The 17963-nt window shown below is 40.6% G+C and overlaps 1 protein-coding gene across 2 annotated transcripts in view; it reads right to left on the minus strand.

The window, feature by feature from the left end:
- Positions 1-589: 589 nt before the first annotated feature.
- Positions 590-17963, minus strand: part of LOC133954751 (1-phosphatidylinositol 4,5-bisphosphate phosphodiesterase zeta-1-like) — a 57117-nt gene continuing 39743 nt past the window's right edge. For both annotated transcript variants that reach the window (XM_062389233.1, XM_062389232.1), the window contains 10 exons: positions 15658-15853; positions 14193-14394; positions 12608-12752; positions 12312-12464; positions 9305-9458; positions 8074-8190; positions 6359-6528; positions 3600-3726; positions 1118-1267; positions 590-871 (listed from right to left, as the gene is read on the minus strand). In XM_062389233.1, the coding sequence (XP_062245217.1) occupies positions 789-871; positions 1118-1267; positions 3600-3726; positions 6359-6528; positions 8074-8190; positions 9305-9458; positions 12312-12464; positions 12608-12752; positions 14193-14394; positions 15658-15847 (1491 nt within the window). In that variant the 5' untranslated portion in view covers positions 15848-15853 and the 3' untranslated portion in view covers positions 590-788. The remainder of the gene's footprint in view (positions 872-1117; positions 1268-3599; positions 3727-6358; positions 6529-8073; positions 8191-9304; positions 9459-12311; positions 12465-12607; positions 12753-14192; positions 14395-15657; positions 15854-17963) is intronic.

Here is a 17963-nt window from a genome sequence, read left to right on the forward strand (position 1 = left end):
AGCCAAGCGTCAGGTCCTTGCACCAATAGGAGCTAGCGGTTGATCAAACCCACCGTCATCCAGACACAGCTCCTGGAGAAGAAGGTGACATTTCCTGAGCTTTGTGCCTCCTGATGGTCTCATGGAGCCAAACACAATGGCACTGGCTTAACAGGTACATCGCATCAACTGTAGTTACTCCGGCACAGTAGTGCTCCTCTCCTCTTTCCAGCACACACACACAGAATGTACAGCTAGTGAAGGTGTGAGGTGCTATTATCAGAATTTGACAAATTAATATCACTTACCCCACATTTAATATAAAATGTATTCTTTTGGAACCTGAAAGCATCATCATCTCATGGTTGGGGTATAAGATCGGCTCATGTGTGATCAACTCCACCTCAATAACTGCACTTAAACTGCATCTATTATTAATTCCGTAATAATGTTATCTTCTTTCTTGTCTTTTGAGCCCTGTCAGAAACTGATGGTATATTCCTCTGCAGCTCACTGTGCACGATGTAGGAAAATACCCTTCTCACAATAAAACTGGTATTTATAACAGATGGAAACTGAGCTTTTTTTGTAGTTATTTATTTTTGTTTGTTTCTACATCAGCCACGCTTCTTTGTGTGTGTGTGTGTGTGTGTGTGTGTGTGTGTGTGTGTGTGTGTGTGTGTGTGTGTGTGTGTGTGTGTGTGTGTGTGTGTGTGTGTGTGTGTGTGTGTGTGTGTGTGTGTGTGTGTGTGTGTGTGTGAGTGACTAAAACTGTGTATAACTGTGTGTAAGAGAGAGGGAGTCTGTTTTTAAGAATACCAGATAAAAACAAAGAGGGTGGCTGGCTCCAGACTGCATCCGTCTCGGGACAGGAGAGGTACCCAGCGGTAGCCTGGAGGTGAAAAAAGAAACGTCTGCTAAATACATGAGCATCTTGTTTGTATGCACACACACACAGGAGCATGTTAAGACAAACTGGAGCACAGAGCAGAGACCAACCTTCAGTAATGCTGACACGATGACCGAAGGGGAAATACAATAATGGTCACACAATGTCACCTGATGTAATTTAAGTCTTTTGTTTTTACTCCCCCCCCAATCCTCAGCCGCTGCCACTCTCCATGTCTCTGGGACTCACCTTTCTTCAGGCTGCTGAAGGGCAGAGTGTACTGGCCCACAAAGTCACTACTGAGGAAGCCGGTCTGATCCCGCACACAGAAGCGGACGAGGCAGAGCTCGGGGACGCTGATGTGGAAGTTCATGTCCGTGTCCCAGTGAGGAGTCAGAGCTGTAACCAGAGTTCACCAGATTATTACAACCAAGAATATTTGATGGGTGTAGTTTCTATAATAAATGTTTGACACTGATAATGGATCAAAAGCACTGTTTGCTAAATGATATGGTAAAGGGTCTGAGTTGATGTGGTTCTTTTCTAGTCTTGACGGACACTCAAAGAACTTTACAGAACGTTTTTTGCCATTCACACTCAGATTCATACAGGGCCTCTATGGGCAGCACTTTCTTCTATGTGGGCCATTCAGGGTTCAGTGTCCAATAGTAACAAACCCACAGAGAATATGAATATAAGCATCTGTGTTTTATCTACAAGCTACAACATTATTCTGCCCTGTGATACGCTGGTGATCTGCCTCACTGCCAATGTCAGCTTGGATTGGCTCCAGCCCCACCACTACCCTCAAAATGATAAGTGGTGTAGATAATGGATGGATGGATTGAGCTTTACGATTCTGCCTCAGTGTTTCCTATTCCCTAATGCAACGGCCTACTGCATCATTCACTGGGCCTAATGTACATTCTCTTTAATACAACAATAATACAGACAGATATCAATAAATAATGCTGCAGATGATGCTACTGACAATAGTTGCATTGATTTATTATTGAATGATTGACATATTAATGAATGACTGGATCTCAGCAATGGCCTCTTCTGAATTCGTTTTAAGTGTAACACAGTGTAAAACAGTAGAAAGTACCATTATTTGGTGATATATGTAGTGAAGTAAAAATGTTATACAGTAATGAGGTAAATGTCCATGGTTACATCCCACCACTGCTAATATGGCGGATATTTAGTAGGTGTAATGTTCATCATGACACCATGTTGATATGATCGTGATGACATGATAATACATGACAATGCAGAGAGAACACGTAGGTAACTAATGAGTCTGCTGTGATTCACAACTCATTTCGGATTCAGAGCTATTTGAACATGTCTCAGTTTTCTTTTCTGTTCACATTCATTTTGTATTCACAAGTTACCTCTTCTCTTTCATAGTGTGAAATGATTTTTTGAGTTATACCCATGCACTGGTGCTCTGCACCCTCCAGGACTTTTTACCATCTCCTCTTTTGTCTCTCCTTCTCTCCATCTTTGTCTGTTTTCTTCAGCAGCCATTCAACACTGTATCTCTTAATGTTATGTTGGGGTCTTGAGTACATTTAGAAAATGCAGGCTCCAAATTTAAGGCGACAGACTGCGTGTTTAAGGCTGATCCACATAAAATATGAGAGGTCCTTATAAACCCTTGACTGCGGAGGAATAAGCTTCTGCACTTGAAAGTCTGATTATAGATACAGTCTCAAAATGTAAGACTCAAACAGTAATTTTCATAGTTATCATCACAAACCAACAAACTAGTCCCAGTCATTATGAAGGTTGGTGATACGGTGACGAGATAATTCAGAACAGTCTTTGTATGTGTGAGGATCCAACTGGTGCACTGACTGTCGGCTCCATGTTTCCAGTCTTCGTGGCAATAGTGTGTGACACAGTTCCCTTCAAAGGAAAAGCACTTCTACATTTTGAAGAATTTCATCAGCACATTTCTCCTCTGAAGCCCAACCGCAGCTTATCAGGAAAGAGTTTGAAAAGGAAGGAAAAGAGGAACTTACAGAAATTGAAAATTTCTGCCGTCTTAGAAAAATGACACGAATCCAGTTAGCTGGTTTCAATGTTTTCTCTTGGAAGTTTACATTGTACTATGTTATGCTGTCACTTGTTTCCATGTGTATTTTATATTTGCATGTATGGGGTTGTCAGAATGTGATCCTATGATTTTACCTCAAATGCTACTATCATCGTTTTTGGCATTAAGTGAAAAAACTTTAAAAGGATTACAATGAAATGTTGTGCAGAAATGTCTTGAGCCCCATATGCATGTCAAATTTTGAAACTACACAATACTTTGTGTAGTTTCAGATTCTGCCATGTTTAGCCAAAGACGTCATTTAGAGCGAGTAACTCTCAAAGCTCGACCAATCGCGAGTCAGTTCTCAGCTGTCGATCATGCCTTACCCTGTTTTTATAAGTGATAGGAACTGCCCAAGAAGGACTGACATCATGTCAGTACCTTTTTAGTTTGTCCCATCCACTAACATGGAGGAGGCAGGTTTTATCCCCTATTCTGCAGCTGGCAACCAAGTGGCGATTGAGGCTCTTTTGCTTCACAATTGGAGTGCTGTCGGTGCTTCCATCTTTACATACAGTCTATGATCCAACCTCAGAAGAAACCTGAGCGGATCCAGTCAAGCTGATTCTTGAGATCTTCTAACAAATCCCACATAAACTCCCCAGTTTGCAATTCAATACTTACAATTGTTTTTGACAGTGTGTGTGCTTTTTTTGCGGGGTTCAGATGCAATCCCATTAATCTCCACCCTGACGAAGGGGTCCAGAGGTTTGCCGCTCCGGGGAACAGGAAGGTTGGAGCCACTGATCACCTGCAGGTTATCACACACACACAGACAATATGGAGAGTCAGTTTAGGGGCATGTAAGAATCAAAGATTTCCAGGGATAAACAATAGAAGGTAAAACAGGAGAGGCGGTGAGAGTAAAGAGGAATAGAGGGGAGAGCTGTGGTTATACATGGAGAGAGGCTGATCTGCAGTCCTCTCACACTGAGCCTTCCCTTCCTCAGCCCCTGATCAAACACAGACCTGCTGGTACTTATCATGACATGCCCCACTTGGCTCTGATAGAGCTTTACAGTGTCCGGCCCAAAATTACAGTCCCTCTCCTGAAGTCATGCCACAAATACTCAACAGTCCATGTGTACATACGTGTAGCTGTTTGGATTCAGGATCTGAAAACAGAACAGTTTGTTGATAAATAAACTCATTAAGGCTCAAAGGGAAATATAGTTTTCCACAGCCGATGAATAATTTACTGTTTAAGTATTGAAAATCCGACCAAGTCACAACACTGAATGCTGCTCATGACTATGATTACTCCCGAGTCGGGAGCTGAGGCAGGATTTTCCCTGAAGTGATCGAATAATACATAGTGATGATGTGAATAAATAAGAGCTTTTTTCCCCAGGGCAGCCAAAAATCAAACACAGCACATATGTGAGGCAGTGTGTTGGGAAGGTGTGTGTGCAGGTGTGTGTTTGTGTGTTTTTTACTGTTTGTGTGGCTGTGTCTCATGTGTTTATATTTAACTACACAGCATCATCATCATGAAGTTTTCACTATCACAGGCATAGCAGATACAGTTTTTTAAGCAACACACTGGATCCAGCTGAAACATCAGAAAACAGTTTAAAAGTCAGTTTACCAAGATGACAAAAGGATGGTTCTCATTGCCTACTAGCAATGCAAATAATTTAGGTTATATTTGGTTTTGTGATCTGCATCCATTTTCTAAAAGATCCCAAACCCACAGGAGGTAATTGCAAGCACTTTCACCAAGGCCCAACAATTCCCTTAAACTCAATTAAACTGAAATTTTAAAAAATTCAACATAAACATCCTGTTTGACAAAGTTTAAGGAAGTGATGAAAAATTCCTGGATCTGTCCTTTTGTCCCGATCCCCATCAAAATGAAATGGGTTCTATCTTGACCCTTGTCCAACACTTTTTTTGAAAATCCATTACAAAGTTTTGTGTAATCCTTTAGACAACTGAACACTCAGACAAGGGTGAAAACATATCCTCCTTGCTGGAGTTAACTGAATATATATATTTTTTAACCGGTCTATGAGCAGCAATGACGCTTTAAACCTGTGAACTCACTCCACTCTACACCTTGACAGAAAATAACAAACCAATACGAAGCACTTTACTGTAGAACTCTGAAATTTGCTTTTAGCTGTTTAAGAGAGACTCACTGCAGCTTTGATGACATCCTGCTCCTCTACCAGTCAAATTTGCACTTATGATAATTTGCTTTCAGTCTAAAACATCAGCCGTGTCTAAGACCTTGCTGTCAAAAGTTTTAATGAGAATTTGTTGATCTAAATCAAAATTGTTGAGTGAGCTCCGTGGATTTCCAAGATAAGAGGGACAAAAATATATTGCTGTTAACTTGAAATGACTTCCACTAAGAAGATTATATTTTCAATTTCATTTGTTCATTTGATGACAAAAGTATGCTAAAACCAAGCAACCAATTTCCATGAAGTTTTTTGGAGGGGTGGCGCATGACATAAGAGGGTGTGGCTCAAGATCAGGGGGTGGATCTAGCATTGGTTTTCACTTTCTTAACACAGACTTTTTCTACATTTTCATTGATTTCTCAGAGGATGGTGTATTGTCTGTATTTATAGGGCGGTGTGGCCTAGGTGGTAGAGTGGTGGTTGTTCAACAAGAACGTTGCTGGTTCAAATCCCACTTTTCCCCATCTGCATGCTGAAGTGTCCTTGGCAAGATACTGAACCCCTAAATGGCCCCTCATACATGTTGAGTGTAATATATGTAAGTCGCTTTGGACGCTAAATGACATATAATGTAATGTAATGTAATATAGCCCAGTTCGGCATGCAGATAAGGAAGACTAGGATTGAAATGCCGACCTTCTGGTTAGAGAATGACCAAGAAGATATGGCATGTTTAGGGGACCGATATTTATGAGAGTGTGTGGAATTTGGTGTAGAGCTAAATAAAACCAGGACGTAGTCAATTTAAATGTGGTCCTACGTGTTGTATTGTGGTGGTGACAGATCCCAAAACAATGACCAATATGGTTTATGAAGTTTTTTAACTATGATTCACAAGTTGTTATTATCATGAGATTGACTCCAGCAGAGTTATTACGACGTTCCCTCATCTCCCTCGTCTGCTGTTCCACATATTGTCCTTACTGTACGAACTCCTGTATATCTTTGAATCCTACCATTATTTTCTGCATATGAGAGAAAATAGTTTTACATCATTGTTGGTTCACAGCATCTTGTGGGAAAGCACAGGATGCTTCACTACACTTCACTACACTAGCTTCACAACGGCCTAGATTGTGCAGGATAGACATTTATATGCACGTAAAGTGCACATGCACACAGAGTCCTCTAACATTACACCTTAAATCCATAAATCCCCCATGAGTGGCTTACGCAGCGTTCAACGCTCTGTACCTTGAGCAGCAGGCGTGTGGCTTTCAAGCACCGGCTACAGCCGGGATCAAAGCTCGTCTCACTGGACATGAGCACCGCCGGCTTCAGGGTGTACCCGCAGCCCCCGTTGTCCTGGAAACGGCCATTATTAAGGTCCATAGGCAGGCCCATGGACTGGAAGTTGAGAGCCACTGCAAAACAACACGGGACAGTGTTGGAACAAAGACAGCGAGGAGCCACAGAGCAGAGGCAACAAATCAAACTGAAGACCAAAGCTTGTCAAAATCAAATGTTCAGATGATCAGCCTGCATACTGTCCTTTTTCTGAAGCTAATTCTGCAGGAGGGAGCTAAACTATACTAAGACTCCAAATGTTTACACAACGATGGCGTTTATTGCATCAGGGAGGCGTTCAAAGTCAGTGACTGCAGCAAGAGCATGTGTAGTGGGTTTTTTTCTGCAGTGCCATGTGTGCTGCAGAGCTGTGCTGATGAATTAGTGTTTGCCCGGAATAACATCAATATTGCAAATATTAATTTTGTCCTCGCTAACACATTGCAATGCGTACATCTTCCAAGCATTTCACAGGATCCCAGGTTCTACTCATGTGAGAGGATCTGATCATCCAGGCTGCGGCTCTGTACCAGTCTCAGTCTGCTTATCAGTCAGCACAGTGCTACATCAGCGTCAGTGGTTGATCGATAGTGATGGATGAAGAGGATGTGTGAAGGCAGAGTGAGTGACAGGGACACTGGCCAGATTTAGAGCTTGTGGGTGAATGATGCACATCTATGTCATGTGCTGGAGTGAAACCTAGTTCTCATGCTGGATGCTTGAATAATAATAGTTGCTTAAAACCAAAATAAATTTGCAGCCAGACGTTGATGCATTGTATGAATAAATACATCGAGGAGGGTGCAAAGTGATTTGGAAAAGGTGTAATGAGTACGAGTCCCTGTGAAAAGAGATGAGGTGGTCGCTCGGGGTCCAGTCCACATTTCCATGGACTGGATGGAAATGTTCTTTTCTCTGATAATCCGCAGGACATTTAGTCAATTTGTTCCCTTTAAAGTTCTTTACTTCACTTCATCTCATAAGCTCATAATGGTTTGTGTTGATTGTTTTGTCTTTGTCTAGACATTTCTGATTTCTTTTTAAAGTGATAACACAAGCAAAATATAGCAACATTTTTGATAGATTGATATTTTCAGGGTTTTACTTTTGACAGAAAGTACGAAGAGCTTCAGGGGAATGTCATTGCCCCTTTTTAAGTGGCAGTTTATTATCAATAAATAAATATATAAATGTTATAACTTTTGAAGTAATTATTTTATTGCCAATTTATATATCAATAAATTAAACACCTAATATTTTTAGCAGTTTAGTTTTATTTATTTGGCTTAATGTAAGTATAATTAATCTATTTATTATTTCATAAGGATATTTACTACCTAGGTCAAATTAATTGAATTTAATGAATTTAATTAAATGATTTATAACCATTTCCATGATTCCCACCATATATCATAGCTTTATATAAAATAATACAACATTCACTACAAAACATTTTGCACTTACTTTCTACTTATAGAAATCTATAAAGTTTCAGCAAAACATGTTAAAATCTGTATTGTTGCCAAGTTACAACAATACTCATCGTACACACAGTCATGTGTGTTGTGTGCTCTCTGCCCTTTTATACAGAGGCATCAACTCTCTGTCTATCTCTGACTCACCAAGCTGAGAGCCCACGTTCCAAAACTCCTGAGGGTTGTAATTGGACGAAGATGTCCTGAAGGCCGCTGGGTAAATCCTGCTGAGGAACTTCTGGTTGTGCCGAACAAAATCTGCACCTGAGAGAGTCGACACGCAAAGTTGAAAAAGGTCAGACGTCTCCTCTCACATACACACATGTGTTAATGAGGGTTCATGAGTTCACTCTGACTTGTTCACAGTGACTATGTAACGCTGTGATCCTGTGAAAACAAGTCTATATTTAGCTCAGCCAAGGAGGTTGTGTTTTCACCCCTGTTATTTTGTTTGTTGGTATGTAAGCAAGATTAAACTAAGACACATTTTAGCATGTAGTATAGGTCAGAGAGGAACCTATTCAATTTGGTGCAGATCTGGATTTATTGTGTGAGATGGGCATTTTTCACCATTTTCTTTGATTTCCAAGGGAATAATTCATAGGTCTTGTGAAAAATATCACATTTGGGGAACCAATGTCTCTGACTGTGTGGTGCAGCCTGAATTTAAAGAGACTGTGGGGCCTTGGTGAAGACATTTTAGCGTAAACAGGATCCCGTAAATGAGATCATTCTAGTGATCAAGTGTCAAGTGGATCCGGTTTCCACTCCTGAATAACTATCTTCATTCTGGATAGACTTGGTAAAAACCGCAGCCAGTGCCTGTATGTGACCGTTCCCCTGAGGGGTTTGACAATGAAAAGAGACTACAGGTTTTTTTTACAGCTTCACAGTAGATGAGGCTGCTCATCATCCCTGACAACCAGGCTAACCAGCTCATAATGTGTCTTAGTGTCTGAAAGGGTCATCTCTCCTCAGCAGAAACAGATTTCATTACTCTACATCACTGTGTTTCTCCAATATACTGCTGCACAGCAGAGTGATGACAGTTTAACTCAATATCAGTTGATCCAAACCTCTGTGGGCTCTTTTTACGTCCCCAACAGTGGGAATATTTCTGCTTCATTTCCTGAATTGTACTCCCCTATGTCATATATGTCATGTTGAATATGCATTTAATATTATGGAGGTTTATAGCCTTGGGTGTAATTGCATTTCTTGTCAAAAGAGGGACTTTCAGCATAATGTGATCATAAATCATGTGCATCTGCTGGGCTCATCAAAACGATATTTTCGAATATTTGCAATCAATTACACGCAGTCAAAAAATGCTACTTTCCCTTGTGTCATGATTTCAAACAAATAAGTGACAGTTTACCTGAGGCTCTAGCTAGCTTGTGTGCTTTCTTCTCTGTTGTAGACGTGTTCTCATAGCAGCTCTGACTGTCCTTTGAGGAACTGAAGCTGACGAACTTGACCGACTTCGTGTATATGACCAAGTCAGACAAAGCTTTGGCCACAACCACCTTCTTCTAATCATTTTAGGATTGAGAGAAAGACAAACCAATGATAACATTCATCAAACAACAACAAATAGTTCACATTTAAATACTTACTTTTCATCCAAAATCTCTCTGTGTTTCAGCTCTCCCTGACTTACTTTTTTCTTTGGCCCTGACTTTCTAGGACACCAGAACTTTGATGTGGTTTGAAACTCCTCGTCCTCCTCATCCTCCTCATCGTCAAACTCGCTTTCATCTACGCTCTCCTCTATCTCTGTTCCTGATGCATCTTCTGCACTACTCTGAGGCTTGAGCGTTTTATTCTTAATGAGGATTTTATACTTCAGGTCCTGGTGTCCCCACAAACACACATATACTTTGGTATGAATTCACATTATAATATAGATAAATGTTGGGTTATCTTGGCAGATGCATTTACATCCAACTCATAAAAGCATCACATAGATACATCAGTGACCTTGTTCCAAAATTCTCAAACTTTTGTTTTAATGTTTTTTCAAGAGGATGGTATTTTAGTCTAAGAGCAAGAAATGTTGATTTCACGTTCACATTGTGTAATGCTTTCACCCAAAAGCCTGCTCATTCAAGTGATTTTGTAACACTACACCTTGCATATCTAAGCACAAGCAGGGGCTAAGTTTTGCTCTTCTTGTGCTAAAAACTGTCCGCTTGCACTCAGATATTTTATGGACTTCCTGTGCTCCAGCTTCAGCTCTTTTCCTTGCTGTCATTTTGCTTCTCTGCACGCATGAAACATCTGCTCTTGCTGTTGGACTTTGTCTTTTCCAATAATTTTTTTTTTTGTCTGTCGAAATTCACTGATCATTAGAATTTCAGGTGTTGACAACAAAAATTTAAGCACAGTTTATTTGAGTGCAAGCACAGAGCTTTGAGTGAGAGCATTGCAAAATCTGAACGTGAAGTCCTGCTCTCTAACTGAAAGAACACACTCCTGGATAAAGATGGATGAAAGAAAGCCACCCTTATGGTTTGATACAAAGTCTTCACACAGCGGGGCAACCCCATCATACAGAAGGAAAAAGCAGCAGGTCTATCGAATCACAGAACCAAACATCTGCCGCTGCATTTCACCACCCGCAGCTCCAAATCTGTTGGTAATCTATAGGTCTCTCTCCGCAGATGAGCAGCAATATGCTAAAAGTAAAAAGGTCTTGCATTTGGAAGCAGCTCTATGGTGATCCACACCACAGGAAGTAACACATACTGCATGCACAGGCAAAATATGCAAAAATAATTACAGCTCTGTCGACATTAACAACCAATAAGAGTTCATATGGTTTGGAAATTGCAAGCTTCAGAGCTTCTTTCGTCCCTGCACGCTTTCCTTTTTCATTGCCATTACACAAAATGATACAGTCTGGGATAGAGGGACAGAGGCTTTGCTTATGTTAGTGTAATTTAGGATTGCACATGAGGATCTTGAAGAGAATTCCATCATATTACACCAGTAAACAGACTTATTTATGCTCATTTTTAGGCTTTAAAATTGGCAATAGCACCCATGTTTTCAGTTGAACCTTAGCACCTTCATATTCCATTCCGAGCAACGAGGTCGACCAACCTGATGCTTCTGGATGTTCAAAGATGTTGGATGTAAAATAAAGGTGAGCCTGGGCCTTTGCAGTGGCTGCTCTGAAACAGTTTACCTCTTCACGTCAGAATAGCTTAGACCCTATACGAACATTTAAATCATTATTAAAGACTCACTTCTTCTCACTGGTTTTCAATTCCAGTTAAGTTTGAGACCTCGACTTCATCTGCTATCGTGCAATGCTTAAAATCTCAAATATTTATAACCTTTAACATTGTATTCATCCATCCTTTTTCTTCTGCTTATCCGAGCTCGGGTTATGGAGGAAGCCGGCAAAGTATGGTACCCCATACGTTCTTCTCCTTAGCTACACTAAGTTCGCCATGGGGGTACCAAAAGCTTTCCTGGGCAAGAATGGATATGTAATCCCTCTTATCAGTTCTGGGTGTTCCCCTGGGTCTCCTACCTGATGCCCGGTTTCTGTGCCAAATAAACCTCCAGTGGTAGCTGCCCAGCAGTCATCATGACTAGATCCCCAAACAACCCCTTCTTTCCCCTTTCGACATAACGTAGCAGTGGTTCAACTGCAACTCCCTCCGGATGTCTGAACTCTTCACCCTATATCATAGGCTGAGTCCAGCCCCACGACAGAGAAGAGAGAATAAAGTAATGAAAACTCCCAGGCATTGTATTGGTTCCACTGAAATGATTGGGTGGTATCTAATTTATGTCAAGCTGAATGGAAATTACACTCAGCATTGCTCGGTGTTCAGACTAAAAATTAAACCACTAGCACCGATGCTCCCACATAAACCCACCCTCCCCCATATATATTGTATGCACACTCAAGATAAAATATAAGTTTTTTTTTTTAGAGTAAAAGTACCACAAGTCAGAGGCATCAGAGCAACACTCTCAGAGAAAAATCATATTAAACAGACTGCTCCTGTTTCAGATTAATCTAAATGAACAATCCGCTCAAGTGCTTAAGCATGTTCAAAACGATGGACACTTCTTGGGATCAATCGCTTCACGTTAGATTTAGTGAAATTCTGCCAGACTAAAGAAGCTCGCAGACGTCCACCCCAATGACCCAGAGGAGGAGAGAGGCAAAGGAAGCCTCAGAGAGGGACTAATGAGGCCCTCTGTGCTGATGAAAAGGTCTTGATTTCCCTTATTTCCTGTGCTACATGACAGATGATGAGGATACGTGCATACAAACACCATCATCCCTCTATATGCATGAGCGGCTCAAACATTAAACACACACCTTAACTTCACTTTCAGTCATTGCTTCCTCTGAGTCTTACATTTGGGCTCGGGAGGTCTCCAGTTGTCAGATGATCCAAGGGAGCTCTGAGCAGCTTCTCCCCAAAGATGGAGATGAGGTACTGGGCTATGACCTCTTGCTGCTCCTGGGAGCAATGGTTTTCCAAAGACAGGATCACTGGGAAGGCAGACACCTGTCAAGAAATAATACCTGATTAAAAATAAATATTCAATCCCCTATTTCTAACAATTAACATCAACCTTGACACAGAGAATTGCAAGAAAAACTTTGCTATCAGAGCGATTGCAGCTCTATCAGGGTGGACACCGAGGTTACCTCGAAGGCATGTTGCATCACTGTTTCGATGACATCCCTAAAGAGAATCTTTGTGGTCAGGGTGCGGCCGTGGTAGACGACAGGCTCCATATTTTTCCCATCCCAGCAGTCAATCTCCAGACAGCGACAGCCTTTCCTCAGAGCACTGAGTCACACAAGCAGGGAAAAACAAACAAAGACATTTTCTCTCCAACACAAAATAATTAATTATTCTAGTCATCACAAAAACATCCAAAAAAAACTATTTCTTACAAAAGCTTTTGCTGCCCCAATTTATTTATTCATATAATTAGTATGATCAGGTATATATAGTATAGAATATATAAAATATTTAAGAAAAACCTTTCGATTAATCCCTTTGCAACAATATGTTTTCTTCCAACTCTGATGCAATGGTTTATCAACCCTTAAATTTGAACTAATCCACCCTTTTCTACTAGTTTCTTTCTGTTTAATATTGAAGTTACACCACATAGGTCCATGTATGTTGTGAGAGACTAAATACCTCTAATCTCGATTGTGTTTATAAGGAGTGAAAGTATTGCCACAACAATCGTTTCTTTCTTAATTGTACATTTTACAATATAAAAGTGTTGTTTAGCATGGTCAAAGTTTTATATTGTAATTGTGTGATGCATTTCAGAGAATTGAGGATCTACAGAAACCACTCAAGTCTGAGTGTTCAGTCTGCAACTAGAGGCGGGAAACAACTAGCTTAGCATAAAGACTGGAAACAGGGGGAACAGTTACATCCAATGTTCAGTATGCCTTAAATCTAAATGTCACTAACACAGTGCACCGGGAATTGTCTAATCAATACACAATTTGAAATGTAAAAGTGACATGGTTAATATGTTGTCAAACATGTAGTCACTTCCCTGCTAATAAATCATTGTTAGTCATCTAATCCTCATTTATCACTTGCCAAATCCACAATTCACAAGGATTTTGTAAATCATGTTTTTTTTCTAAAACAAATTTGGTTGTTTAACTTTCTTCACTCTTCCACCTGTGGGCTTACGGAATAAAAAAAACATCCCCTTTCCCTGCCTCACCCCATCCCCTTGAGATCACTCATTCATCATCTAAGTAAACCAGAGCCTCCAGACCGCTGGGTTGGAGCGCTCCACTATACCCACCGTTCTGGTCGCTCAGCACTTTCACAGGGACCATAACTACAGCACTTCTGCTGCCATCAGCCCCTTTTGTAATCACCTCCATTGTCCCATAATAGGACCACAGCAGTTTCACTGTCTGCCTCAGAGTGGGTCAATGACATGAGACGAAAAGGAGATTATCCAGATAACATACATGCAGGTTTGGAGGAGAGTCCTTAAAGCGAGGATCACAGTGTGTGGAGGAGTATTTTAGATCTGTATCATTTTTAAATTGACCTTATCATTTGTTTTGACTTAGATCAAAAAGTTGATTGATGCATTGTCCCAGATTTAGCTGATGTTGGCTGATTGGCAAATGTAATCCATGTGCAATTTGATACATGGCACAGATTAAAAATAGGTTAAAAGTTCCTTTTGACAAGTAATGGGAGTCATTTTTTCTGGCTCTGCTGAACTGCCCTTCCTACCAAACATAAGCATTGAGGTGGCTTTTTCCTACGAGTTGGTCTCCAGTCAGGTAGGTGTTGTGTGATGAGGAGATGAAGTAGCTGGTGAGAGGCTGATCCATGTCTTGGTACACAGATCTGTGGGTCTGGTCGAACACGCAGCAGTCTTGGGACTCCATGTACCTGAGGAATCCCTCAAATGTCAAGGACCTGCTTTCTCTGGCTGGAGGAGGAGGAAGGAGCAGAGTAACACTAAAGTCAGAATCAGTATCAGTTCCTTTACCCACTGCAAAAAAAGTTTTAAAAACACAAAAAGACTACTGCTCCCACAGTGTTGCCAGATTTAAACAAATCAATAGGACAACAAGCATAAAGGCACAATCTGGTGTTTAGCAGATATTTAGCACACAATGTTTACAAAGATCACCATCCAGCATGTTTACCAACTAATAAATTAGCACAAGACACAAAGTAGGTTTGTGGTAATGTAGATGTTGGAAGTATTTAAGCTTGACCTGCTGAAGGGCCTAAAGGAAAAGTTGTAGAAAGAGTATAGTGACAATCCCAGTTGATAACCAGAGTCAACCATTCACACTTAACTTCCACACCGACAGACAACTGGTCTCCAATTCATCTAAACTACTTTTTATCCTGGTTATGATTTCAACTCCCAAAGACACATTTTCAGCAATTATTTTTTGTCACAAAATCACATTGGAGAACAAAAGAGTTAAAGTATCCTTAGTCTGACAGGGGTGTGCTTTAAATCTCTCCCGACTAAATAATCAGTTCAAAAGATAAGCAACATCACTGAAACATTTACAGGTAGAAAACTGCAAACACAAAAACTTGAGATAAATTACCTGCATCTCCATGCAAAGACCATAAACTGTAGAATCATAAAATTGCTGAGCCTAAAACAAACGTTTCTCATAGGTCATTGCAGGGAGGGCAAAAGTTTAATCAATAACATTAAAACCAACTGTAGATTGATGAGTATATACATACTATAAATACACAGTATAAAGTATATGTATATGGTGCTACATGAGCTTTAAAAAATCTTCTTGATGTCTCCTCTTACTCAAAGATTGCACCATGAAGTGAATAAATGTGCGGTCATGCTGCAGCATCGACTAGTTGTTGTGAGTTTTGTGTTTTTGTTTTGACAGTTTTTTTGTTTGTGGCTGTATAAAGGATTCCGCAGTGCATTGGGAGACAACATCTGGTCTACTGGTCCACTGACGTGCCTGATTCCTCCATTTTCCTTCTGTCATTTCAGCCTCTTGCCAGTGGGATCATACAGCCAATCACTTTGTCTGCCAGACACCACTGGTGCTCAGATCTGAACTCCTCTTCCAGCTAAATTAGTGTGATTACGTTGCAAAGCTTTATACTCCTCAAAGACTATACAGTCATTTTCTCTACCCATATAGTAATAAGCAGCATGCAGCCTGACATGTCACATTGTTCTCCCTTCATTCACCTGTCTCTTCAATCTCATATCTGCCAATCAAACTCTCTGCCGTCTCTTGGTTTGCTGTGAGCTCCATCTGCTTCTCGTGGAGGAACCGGACGAGGTCATGTGCAGGCAAAGTGGTCTGGCCTGAGGCGTAGCATTCGTACAGATGCTGGATTTCAGTTCTCCTGGAGGTGGAGGGCTTGTTTCTCTTCATCTTGTCCTGCACACATAAAAACCTCTCAATCCATTGTCACTGACCCTGGAAAGTTATTTAGGCCCCAAGTACCGGCGGTGGGAGGCCCAATTGAAATTGTAAGAATTTGTATTATTATTAGGGACCTAGCCCGGAATGGTGGGAGTCCCACATGTATTTTGAAGGATTTTGATTTCCCTTTTGGGGTTTTTTCAGGGCCTAGATATGCTCAAATTCTCACCAAATAGCAGGAATTTCAAATCCTAAAATGTATTTGAATCCTGAGGTAAATTGAAATGGGCGTGGCAAAATGGCTCAACAGCGCCATCTAAGGAGAAGCCCCACAGTTAGCTTTCACCGATCTTCACAAAAATCGGGACACCTGTGTATCATGACCAGTCGCACAAAAAAGTCCACATTGCATTTTGAAAAACACAAAAGAAAGCCTGCCATTTTGGACTTAGTGGCCATTTTCCACATTTCCGCAATTTTACTTTGACGAACTTATCCCAGGGCTTTCAGATCAACTTCATATTGCGATGAATGTCATCTCAACAAGATGGAGATATAAACGACCTTGAATTACTTGTTTTTGTCACACGGTGTGACCGTGGCGTCAAAGTTTGATTACACGGCATCACGGCATCATCTCAGACATAGATGGTCCAATCGAGCTCAAACTAGACTTGTAAGACAAGAGTCCCGGCGTTATGACATCTACACAGACATCATGTCTTAAGATCACAGCGCCCTCTGGTGGCAACAGGAAATGTCTTGTTTTTTGTATGTCTTACACTTGGATGTATTCCTCCTCATCCACTGACGTCAACCATGTCAAACTTTGTCAAAAGGGTCTCAAGACATTGATAATGTAGGCATAAGATTACTGTGACTTTTCTTCAAACGCTATATTCGAGGCGTGGCATTAAAGTCTGTCAACTTGCCCGGGACACATGCAATTGCTGTAACTTCAGTGTTGAAGGTTCATCCTCTCAAACTACATTTGTGTAGCAACAGCCCCCCATTACTCACCAGCGCCCACGAAAGTGCAGCCACGGCACCACGATGGGCCAACATGTACAAAAATCTGTAGGGCCATGTGGCTTTACATTACAAACATAAAAGTCTCAGGGATAGATATGCTGGATAAAACAGGAAGCCCGCCGTTTTGGCTTTAGTGGCCATTTTGGCCAGTTTAGAAATGTTTACTTTGACGAACTTATCCATAGGGCTTTCATCAGATCAACTTCATATTGAGATGAGTGTCATCTCAACAAGATGGAGATATAAACCACCTCGGTATATACGATTTCCTAACAGGATGTGACCGTGACATGGCGTAGAATCTTGATTAATCGCCAAGAAAGACTCAATATTGACACATGAACGATATCAGCTAACAATACCAACACCTGCAGCTCATTACACTAGCAGCTAATGATAGCAGCTAACAATACCAACACCTGCAGCTCATTATACTAACGGCTAACGATAGCAGCTAACGATTCCAACACCTGCAGCTCATCTGATGCAACAATAATTTCTTGAGAGACACATAGTGGAGTAAAAAAAACCCACAGTGATCAAGAATCAGCCAAGAGGTTCACACACCTACATTTATGTAATGAATCAAAAGTGTTATTAATCCTTAAACACAAATATATTCTGCATATGATCTATGATTTTGTTGCAGGAAAGCCTGACACAATTCCTTTATTTGTGATTCTTCTTTATATTTTAGATGGTCAGAGACAGTGACCTAGGAAGTATGGTTGCTGGGGGTGCTGCAGAACCCCCTTTTTGAAAAGACAGACATCACAGAAGATGTATAACATATAATAATATTTAAACCTTTAAAAATAATTTCTCTGATGTTATTTACTTGGGGAAATTATTGCCATGATCATTTTCACTTTTGACCCATGTTGTGTATCAAAGGGTTAAGCTGAAAGAATTTATTGTGACTCACATTATACAGACAAATAGATCTGTTCAGTTCACACTAAAAAACATTATTTTCTCTCTTCAGATCGTATAAATATTTCAGCTTTTATCTAAAACATCATAGGAGTCTAACACACCTGACACTGTGACATTGAAGCAAACTGACAATAAATACTGATTTGCTTAATATATC

Source organism: Platichthys flesus, chromosome 6 (genome assembly GCF_949316205.1).
Source record: "Platichthys flesus chromosome 6, fPlaFle2.1, whole genome shotgun sequence".
In the NCBI taxonomy this organism is placed as follows: Eukaryota; Metazoa; Chordata; class Actinopteri; order Pleuronectiformes; family Pleuronectidae; genus Platichthys; species Platichthys flesus.